General features: G+C 35.1%; 1 protein-coding gene across 1 annotated transcript; it reads left to right on the forward strand.

Annotated features, from left to right (window-relative positions):
- The first annotated feature begins 1,285 nt into the window (after positions 1 to 1,285).
- Positions 1,286 to 2,282, forward strand: LOC131001759 (uncharacterized). Its single transcript, XM_057928325.1, has 4 exons — positions 1,286 to 1,615; positions 1,699 to 1,765; positions 1,849 to 1,925; positions 2,040 to 2,282. The coding sequence occupies exons 1-4, from the start codon at positions 1,329 to 1,331 to the stop codon at positions 2,098 to 2,100; spliced, it is 492 nt and encodes a 163-aa protein (XP_057784308.1). The 5' UTR covers positions 1,286 to 1,328; the 3' UTR covers positions 2,101 to 2,282.
- The last annotated feature ends 9,333 nt before the right edge of the window (positions 2,283 to 11,615 follow it).

The following is an 11,615-nucleotide window of genomic DNA, read 5'->3' on the forward strand; positions in this document are numbered from 1 at the left end:
ACAAGTTAATTCTACAACTACTTCGAATTTTTTTTATCCGGAATATAATAGGCGCCTTACAAAAACATTTGAAAACGATTTAATTGTAACTGCAATTTTACACAAACAAATAAAAAACAGTCAACATAAATATATTGCAGCGGTTGATGGGAAGCATTTATTAGCTCTGACATGCAATTACATTAATGTATCTGCTGTCAAGATGGGATTGGCGCCACCACATGTACTATCAGCTGCCAACAGATTTCGTGATATTAATGTATCAGATTTTGTTTTGTCAAGAGTTTTTCATTGAACAAAGGTTTCAAAAAAAAATCACTAATTAATTGTGAAACCAAAAAATAATGTAGGAAGACGTAATTTCTGGACGTATGAATTTTTTTTTTTTTCGCATTTCGGTGACCTTTTCACATTATTGTAATGGAGAGCTGATTTTTTTTTTCGATGGTTAACGCGTTAAAATATAGATATGTGTGAAGGTCCAACCAACAATATGGAGCGCTATGGGATATATGTGAGGTCTTTTTCAATAGGTAGATTGCACAGAAAAAATGTTGGGTTTTGCAGCAAAGGATTGTATGAGTCGTCACTTTCAAAATCTGAAGTAGCTGGTAGATTACTAATACACGCTATGCATCAATGCTGCCACATTCAATGAAATTTATTGCTTATCATACAAAAGTCACTTTCAATATCCTAAGTATCTGGTGGAGTATTTTTTATTCCAATGCCAGTTTAATTGATAATTAATTACTTGGGTTCATTATTTCAAAATTAGAATATATGGGTGAAGACTGTGTTGTCTATTGGTAATTATTTATTAAAAATTATTATGGTCAATAAGAGAAACAATATTATAGTACAAATTTTGAAGTTTAAATGACATGAACAACTCAACCGAGATGGAGCGATATACCATAAATTCACAAACTCAAAGCCATTCACCTAATATAAAGTTCTTCGTAAGTAAGGTTAAAGTATATTTATCTTAAGTTATAGCATTTTGAATTACATTTAGAAATTTTATATGATAACCAAATTGATATCAATTTTATATATTAAATAATATATAAAATGATAGTTTCAGTGTAAACAATCAAATAAATTATTCCTCCACAAGTATTAGGATGAAACTGAATGATCACAACGAATTACTATTGACCTCAAGCGGATACGAAGCACAAACTGCATTGAATGCTATTTCCAACAGATTCATCTACTTTCCAAGCACTATATTTACGGGTGTGCAGATCACTAAGACATCACACTACAGCTTAGAGCATTAGTTAAAGTTGTCCTGCCATCGTTGAGGGTTTTAATTGTCCGAAATGGACAAATCGAAACCTCAATTCGACAAACCCAAACCTCATTTCGACGATTGGGACGATTACTCTTTTTATAAGTACATGAAAAGCTTAAATCTTGATCTATGGGGGAAACATGATGGGAGTGGCACAACCTCCAGCGGAACTGAAACTGTCGACGATTGCAAGGGCCTTGGGGATGATGGGAGACCACCGCCATGGGTCGAGCGAAAACGACACATTGTGGACGTCAATATAAAGTGCTTCTTTTGTCGACAAGCAACGCAAACCGCCGGTGAGCACACGATAAGGTATCAAATGTCAATTTAAATTGATTTCTCTTTACTGCATCGTATGTTACATATTAATAGGATGTTGCATGTAAAATTTGCAGTAATTTCCCATGTGGGTTAGTGTTTGGTTATTCTTGTGTCCAAGCTAAATTGCGATCAGAAGACAAGGTAATCCATTTAATTCTGCTATTGCATTTGAAAGAGTTATCTTTTAATGTCAACAAATGTACATAAAAAGTTTTATATTGTAGAGTTGTCCTGGTTGTGGTGAGATACACCTTCACCATGACGTAACGCAACTTGACATCGGTCCGGAACAGATGACGGAGTATGTACACTTTTACACCCAATATTTGTTGTATAACTTCGACTTATATGTTATTCCCCTTGCAAATTATACTAATCACATTAACAACACAAATTTCTTTCTTTTCGCTCACAGAAATCACCAGAAAGAAGCGGAAGAGCCTGTACTAGGCAGTTCGGCGAATGCCAATTCATAAGAGACCACTATTTTATTCACCTAGTATGGTTAACTTATGTTTCATGCCCATAACTTGATTACAATCTTCTTTAGGTTGTGTTATGATTCGCGGATTCCTATGTTTTCAAAACAAATGTTATTGCTGAAATTTTAGTTTCATTTTGTCGACGCCGTTCACCCACAATAAAATTCTATTTACTATAGGGTGGCAGGGGAATAGTAATGTCTGTATCACTAAATCTATATTCTTAGAAAATAAACTATTATATCACTAAAAATAATGCTCAAGTGTTAAGCAATAACATTGAATGCAACCACGACAACAGTTCTTCCCAAAATAATATATATTACATTAATAAAATAAGAATAGAGCAAGCAAAAAATAGTTTATCTCTATCAAATTTAGCGCTCAAATAACACACCAGAAGTGTTCAGTATTCGACGACTCAAAATACAATAAACTTTAGCCCTTGCGTCTCGGTTATCAATTTAAGAGTATGGATACACGAAGCAAAATACTATGGCCCACAAACCACACACTTAATCACCAACACTTTGTTTCAATTCTTCCGCTAGTTGAAAAAGCTTTGCACAGTACCCTTGCCGAAATTTCTCACAAAGTCGGGGAATTATTTTCGTCACTGAAACATTATATGCGAGACACTCCATAAATTTAATAGCCATAATACCACAATCGCTTGTGTTTACCTGTTTTGGTGTGCCCGAGTGATTCACTACATCCCAATAATTTTTCAAGGCAGAACGAGGATGGGTAGACGAATCCCATAATCCACCCATGCTGCACAAAATCGGAAGGTTTCGACGGACATACGAGAAATGTGATACTATACTATCCCAATACTGCTCCTGCTCCAAAGAATTATAAATAGTTATCTTTTGTTCCTCCAATGACACATCGTAGAAGATCCAATGATTTCCGTGAACATTCGCAACGCCGAAAAGGTGGTCAACTTCACACCACTTCACACCTCCGCGCACCGGTCGTTCCCCACAAATGTAAGGCATCAAAACAGACATGTGTTCATCCAAATTTGCCTTAGTTAGTGCTTGCTGAGAGCAAAGTTATAAGAACCGTTTAAGCTACGATAGTTAGGCATGAATATTACATGGAACATAATTTCAAAAATACTAAGCTCACCCAACAACATATCTCAAGGCAACTCCAATGACGGCCATGACTGAAGGTAGCGTTCTTGTCGTATCTTATGATTAGCAAATTAATGAGAGCATCTATATGCTGCAAAATCAAAAAGTTACCGATTCTATTAAAATATACACTAAGTGAGGTATTAAAATTAAACACATGAAATACAATATCACCGTGTTATCAAGCCACCCGTCGTCGCTCCACAGAGTTTTGAACCAAGCCACACCGCCATATTGCAAAACGTCGGTCGGAAGCATCAATTCATTTTCCCTACAAAGTAAATAAACTACTCTTATTCACAGGATAAAATATAATTGTTTAATCTTTTTTTTAAAAAGGGAGGAAACAGTTCAAGAAGTAATTTCAATTTACCGTTTCTTATTTAGGGGATCAAACATCCAACCAATGAAAGGATCCAAATCTGCCGCCATCATATTGCTTTCGTTAGGATCGTATGTGGAGACTCCACCAATATTTTCAAAGGAAGACACAACTAATTTCGATTTCATGCGAGTATGTTCTCTCCTCACATGGCCAGAAGCAGCACTTCCATACTCCTTCGAAGTCGACCTTTTAGTTAGATCACGACCATCTTTTGCGCTATTAGCAACAATACGGTCCGGAGTTGGACCACCCAATTTAGTACTACACGAGCATGCGACACGGTTGCTGTAAATGTCTATCAAATTCTCCAAATATTTGAACTTCGTCTCCATGTATTCTTCCAACCTCGTAATTTCACCCTTCACACTTAAGACCAAAAGACGAACCTCCTGATACGATGAATAATAAGACCTTTGTAAACACTTTAGGGATAAATAATATTGCCTATGAATGAAATACATAACTCACATTCAATGTGTGATCCAAGACGACAGGGGAACCTTCGGGAGTAACTAATTTGGTATTAGAAAGGCTACCGCTGCGAGGAGTACCATTGGGCATGGAAGATTCACTTTTACGCTTCCTATTCAACCTGGCCACGTTACTCTTCCGAAGATTTGGTTCTATGATCGAACAATCTACAAAATCAATGGAGTTCGCATACCTGCTCCTTCGAGGTGAACTGCCCAAAGGTGACGCCTTACGATTCGAAGTTTGTTTCTTACTATTCGACTGTTGGCCTTCGCTGCTGCCGAAGTCTAGTTTGCGCCATACATTCTTCTTTATGTTTATGAATGGAGTAGGCGATGCCAAACGCATCGAAGGGTTGATGCCAAGGTCTTCCAATTTCTTCATTTCAGATGGTGATAATTGGATGGGGACCTACAAACTAATGGAATAAATATATAGCAACAGTTAAAAATCTTCTTTATTTAAACATATTACAAATTTACTTACAGGCGCGTATCCATGTTCCGCCAAAAAAAATTTGCGCACCCCATCATCTTCAGACGACAAGTTTCGAGTCACAATCCATTTGAGGATTCTAGGAAAAGACCGAAGATGTCGTATGTTCAACGTGGCACAAAAAGTCCCAAGCAATGGACTTACTTCATAGGCCCAACATTGTAAGGCGTACACAAAACCATAAGCTATAATTGACTCAGACTGCCTATCTCTCACCACGGATGACAACTCACGCTTTAGTCTATGGGTTGAGCTCACAAGACAATTATATGCAACAAAACCCCAAGGAAAATCATTGAACAACTCAAGATCGTCCATCATATGCAAATAACCTAAATCTAGTCTCCCGGTATCTGGGTTATTGAAAACCAACAAGCCATAAATTAGGATCATGTAGGCAAGCTTCAAACTGGTAACACTGTTATGATTAATGGCACACTCCTTACGGAATTCATGTTCTAGGTCAGCAAATATCAATGTGTTACGCGAACGAAAGACAAGATCATGGAATGTTGATTGTTTGGGCAGTGAAGTATCACCACTATACTTCAAGCCTGTCATAAGACAAAAATCGGCTCCTCCAAACACAACAGTATAATCGGCGAAATTGAACGCTAACGAATTTTTTCCGAGGCTACTAGAATGTAGCCTCCTACACAACAATTTCATTACTTCGTCTTGAAATTGAATATCACCGATGTCAAAAAGGTGCCCTAAGCAAGACTCACGCACGATACACATGTTCGACTCCGATAACAATTCACGTATTAAGTCAATATACCATAAACGGCATCTCGGTGATAAATCAATCACTACAAAAAAATAACAAAAAAAAACAAGGTGTAAGACACGAATTTCGTTGCTCAATAAATGTAAACTTGGGGAACTGAATGCCCAAATTACGACTTAGCAGTTATCAAAACAGCGACTTCACGGGATTAATAAAGATCACACGCAACTTTTGGTAAGAAAAACTAACATTTATTGCGCCTAGTTCTCTAAGAAGTTCAGCTCACGTAAGCAACATAGTTATGCATAGTTTACAGCATTAAGCAGCACATATTTCATATTCAAACATTTTCATAGATAATTACATGCATGTTTCGGTGGATCCAACATTCTAAGCATGCATATTGCTATCTAGAGCTCCTGCAATTCACCTAGTAATTAATGGAGGTTTCAGCAACACTAGATGCAATATGCTAGTAAACTTTATCGAGCCTAGTGATCTACTATTCTGCCGTTAATAGTTCACAAAATCTTACCCTAATGTCAGTCTCAACTACAGAAGTGATTTATAAGTAATTGAGCAGTTTAGCTAGAGTTCGATAAAGCTAAGTTAAATCAACTTCGAGTTCGATAAAGACTTGTAAACTGCACAATACAAAGTAAGAGAAACAGCCAATCAACAGTTGCTAGGGAAATCCAGCCATAATTTCTCATTTCAAAACTCAATCAATAGAGGGGAGACAGACCGAACCTTCTGAGCCCTAATGCGGCCTCGTCTTTCAGCTGCGCACTTGTCCAGAGCGCACTTCTTTTTACAAATTAAGCTTTTAGGAACATAATTTTATATTTGAGATTATGTGATGAAACTTTACAAAGATTATTTGACATTAACAGCTAACACACATTAATTGCTTCCATTCCACAAAAACTACCTACACACATAGACAATCTACATATAAAACCCACCACACATTAAACGATTCAAAAGTAAAGCTCTTCAAAAAACCAGCAAAAATCATACCGGATTCGACGGGTGTTTTTGTGTCCATGCTCACCACGACATTCTAGCATGAACCAGGCACCCGCAGCTTGGAGAGGAGAGAGTTATAATTTCAAAATGCTTCGACCTATCTTCGTGCTTCACCAAAAAAAATCGAACGGAAATTTTTAACTCAACGGTCGTGGGTTTAGATAGTGAAAAGGACAAATTTTAAAACTTCAGAGTTTCTGTTTTCGTGTTATGTGATAGGCTGGAATTCTTTATTTGGTTATTTTAATTTTAATTTTAATTTTAATTGAATTATCTTATCTTGGTTTGTCTATCTTTTTAGTCGATATTATCTCTTATTTTGAGTTAAACGTATATTTGTATGTAAAGATAATTTATATAGCTACATGGAATTAGCAAATGAAATTGGATAAAAAAAAAGTGAAAAAAAAAACAGAAAAAAAAGACGCAGATGGAGGGTTGAGGAATATTTTCGAAAATTTATCTCTTTTTATTAAAAATAACTCTAACTATAAAGAAATTAAACGTATATTTGTATGTAAAGATAATTTATATAGCTACATGGAATTAGCAAATGAAATTGGATAAAAAAAAAGGGAAAAAAAAAACAGAAAAAAAAGACGCAGATGGAGGGTTGAGGAATATTTTCGAAAATTTATCTCTTTTTATTAATAAATAACTCTAACTATAAAGAAATTAAACGTATATTTGTATGTAAAGATAATTTATATAGCTACATGGAATTAGCAAATGAAATTGGATAAAAAAAAAAGTGAAAAAAAAAACAGAAAAAAAAGACGCAGATGGAGGGAACAGGAATATTTTCGAAAGAATTTGCAACTCTAACCTAAATCGAAAAGGAGGAACAGGAATATATATAGATATATATATATATATATATATATGTATAAGAATTATGTATCACTACTCTAATCTAATTGAAAAGGACAAATTCATTGCAGGTGGAAACGTGTCCAACCCAAATCAAATTATACTGTTGCTTTTGGAATTTCTCGGCACGCATGTCGAAATATAGTCAACACACTAAGGCAGTATTGTAATTGCAAAACCGGAGCAGTGGAAAACAAAAGGCAGCAGAGATGGTATTAGTAGAGGACACGTGTCGCGATCGGAGCGGCGTTGTGTATTACGCATTGTGCAGTTTAGACTCTTCCCATTTTAGGGTGGATTTCTCGATGCGACCGTTGCGTGACTCTTTTAGATTATTATTATTCCATTCCCTTCGTCCCATCGAAAGTGGTGCGTATTCCATTTTGGGTTGTCCCACCGAAAGTGGTGCATTTCATTTTTGGTAATAATTTTACACTATAAACAATGTGGCCCCACACACATTTACACACATTTACACTACAATCTTATTCTTCTTAAATTCCGTGCCCAAAAGAAGTGCACCACTTTCGGTGGGACAGAGGGAGTACTGCTTTTGTTTCTTAAGCAATCATAAATTAATTAGTAATTAAGTCTAAGATTGTACTCTGATTCAATCATTGAAGATTAATTTACATACTAGCATATGATGGTTGATGTATTATTTGAATAAAAGTTTTTTGATACATATAGAAAGGTTTCGTCGATAATACTAAATGTGATGAAAATTGAAAATATGTGTAAATAAGTTAATAATTTTTATGAACAAATATTTTAATCTAAGTTCAAATTTTGGAAGACGCAACTTTTATAAGATATTAAATAAATACGTCTGTTCCGAAGTTTTATTGATTTATTCGTTATTCTCATTTGTCATTAAAAATAAAATTCTCAATAGAATTAACCACACCCTATATATATATATATATATATATATATATATATATATAGGGGAAGACTACAGTAAAAACACTTCTTAAAATATAAATATAAACGTTTTTTAATGTACGAATTTTATCCAACAGGGTTACGAATTCATCCAACATGGTTACGAATTGTGAAAAATAAATTTTTGCTACCTTTGGGATTCGAACCCAGGACCACGAATTCATCCAAAAGGGTTACGAATCAACCGTAGATCTTGATGATCTAAGGGCTGAAAATCATTTATATTTTATACACTTAAGAGTGTTTTTATTCTAGCCCTCCCCTATATATATATATATATATATATATATATATATATATATATATATATAGGGAGAGGTTCAAATAAGAACCACTAAATAAAATTAGAACGGAGAACCATTTTAAGCCATTCGATCATCAAGATCTACGGTGGATGCATCATCTTGGTGGATGAATGCAGATCCTGGGTTCGAATCCTGAAGGGAGCAAATTTTTTATTATTTTCGGATGCATTAAATTTAATAGCGAATGCATTAATTTATATAGCAGATGCATTGATTTTAATGGTTCTTATGTTCTCACGATAAGTGTGGTTCTCATTATAAGCACACCCTATATATGTATATATATATATATATATATATATATACATATATATATATCCGGATCTTATCTATTTACTTGATAATTCATCCGATACGCCTAATAAAAGATTATTCTTTCAAGTTGACACTCCAATTATGTTTCTGAGAAATATAGATCATTCCATGAGTTCGTATAATGAATTAGACAATTTATTGAGAAGCTATATCGTTGTATTTTAGAGGGAAGATTGTTGAGTGGACACAATTGGATAACTTATTTTGATACCTCGACTATCACATACACCTTTGGGTCCAAATATATTCATTCGGGTTTCATCGGCGACAATTTTCATTGATTGTGTTATATGTGATGACCATCAATAAAAGTCAGGGTCAATCTTTTTTTCATGTATAATTTTACTTAAAAAATCAATTTTTATTCGAGGTCAGCTTTATGTTGATGTATTAAGGATTACTCATCATTGATGTTTGAAAATTTTAAATTGTAATGATGAAAATGACGAAGATTGTACGTCTATTGAGAATATTGTGTTCTGAGAAGTTTTCCAAAATTTATTTTGTAAGATATTTGATATGTTGTTTTATAGTATACTTTTGTTGGGTTCCGCAGGGTCACTAAACTGGTGTATGAGAGGGGGGGTGGGAATACACCAGTAAGCTATTTTAAAACTTTTGCGATAACTGAAGTCAGTATATCAATTGATACTGAAGTGAGTTGACTGAAGTGATCAGTGAAAAATAAGATCAGTTAAGAAAATGGTGAAGACTGATACTGACAGTATTTCAGTATTTTAACTTCAGTATGAAGAGCGTGTCGACAAACTGATAGTTCATGTAGGGTTTCAGTCATTTCAGTTAAAAGAATCAGAGGTGTGTTATAAATCTTACTGACTATCCAAAGATTTGTTTGTTAGACTGATAACACTTTGAGCGGAAACGATTTTTAAGAAATAGCCTTTTAGTGAATCACGTTATCAGTTTTAAGGTTTCTCTTTTCTACTTTTCGATTTCAGTATGAATAGTATTTGTGCACAAGTAGATAAAGTAAATACTGAAAGCAATAAAGAACACAGAGAATTTTACGTGGTTCGAAAAATAAGTTCCTACGCCCACGATCAGTCGATCACACTGACAATCACTATGTTTGTGCTTGCGGGTGCACATCAAACCTTAGTTCTGAAACACTCGTTTCAAAGCCAACACACTGGGTTGGACTTCTCCTTCTTAACTCGCAGTTGCTGAGACAACACTCGTCTAGCTTGCGGAGGCTAAGAAAATCTGAGTTCAGACAACTGTCTCGAACTCTCTGTATCTCAAATACTCTTTTTGCTCTTTTAGAAAAGGGTTCGAATCTCCAACTAAGATTACTGAGAACAGACTATCAAGTAATCGAGATCTGGGCTAAGGATGGAAGAATATTTACCTAGAAACACTAAGAGAATTTTTGTATATCAGATAGACTGATATTTACAACAATGAGTATTCTCTTCTTCGATTCAAATCGAGATCTAGACTGATTTTTACAACTAAGATATTTCTTTTTATTTCCCAATAATTTTATTTATTGCTCCTTCTGTCTCATTATTCATGACACGTGGCTTTTTGACATGGAGATTAAGGAGAGCAGAATTAAGATAATGGTGTGTGCGCCCCATGCACATATTTAGTAGTGTATTTAAGGGATTCTTTATTGTTCTTAATATAACTAAGAAAAGTGTTTTTTTCTTTAACTTAACAAATTTATTTATGTATTCAAAATTTAATAAGTGTATTTTTGAAAATACAACAATTAAATTTAGAATTTGAAATAAACATTCTATACTTGTTGGCAATTCCCATTAAACAATCTACATAGTTATTTGAGTTACTTCCCCTTCTGGCAGAATCCATTCACAAATTGGATCCTCACTCATTGCCATTGACGCCACTATTGTTTATTTTCATTTTTGTTACTAATAAGCATTTTTCTAATAAGCATTTTTGAAATAGTAGAGCCATCAACAGCATCAACTAACACACAGACAATTAAACAATTCACTATATGCAAAATCAATAGAACTAATGAAACCTCAGATAAATTTTCATCACCAACCACAATTTCGTAATCAATGAAATCTATTTCCAAAAACTTTCAAGAAATTCAGCCCTCTAAGGGGAAAAAATTGATTCTTTATCGCATATTTTTCTTGCCCCTTTGCTTTTCTATCATTTGTTAACAATAGTACTTACGACAAGCCGCAAATGGAGAGAGAGAGGCAGTTCACGACGCTGCTTGCGCCTCGATGGCAGGCGAAGAGAGGGATGTGGCACCGCAGCTGTGTGTCGCCCATCTAGGAGGCGAGAATGAGAGATGAGAAAAGAAAAGGTTGGAGAAGATGAAATGGATGTGCGACGACAACACGGTTGATGTCCGCCGGTGGGGCGACGCCGAGCGGTGGCTGGCGGCGTGAGGCAAAGAGGGGGAGAGGGTTTCTGCTGTGTGTGCGGGTGTGTTTGGGGTGTGTATGCCATTAGGGGGGGGGGGGTTAACATCTCATTTGAATTTAGGTTGGGATAACCCAAAAAGGAATACGTGTTATTAATAATGGGACGGAGGGAGTAAGATATTTCTCTTTGTATTTATAATTAGATTTTGTATGTGGTAAAGCCTCAAATCAACACCTAATCTAAAAAGCAATAATCGAGACAAGATTTACGTGGTTCGGTCATTAAGACCTACGTCCACGGGAGTTCTTCGAGGTTTTCACTATACTTCGATATAATTACATTTTACAAGTGTTGCTCCGAAATAAATCATGATCCCCTAATGCTAATGCTAAACCTTCTATTTATAGATAACTAATTGGGCCTAACCCTAAAGCCCACGAAATAGAGAA

The sequence above is a fragment of the Salvia miltiorrhiza genome, chromosome 8 (assembly GCF_028751815.1).
Source record: "Salvia miltiorrhiza cultivar Shanhuang (shh) chromosome 8, IMPLAD_Smil_shh, whole genome shotgun sequence".
Taxonomy (NCBI): domain Eukaryota; kingdom Viridiplantae; phylum Streptophyta; class Magnoliopsida; order Lamiales; family Lamiaceae; genus Salvia; species Salvia miltiorrhiza.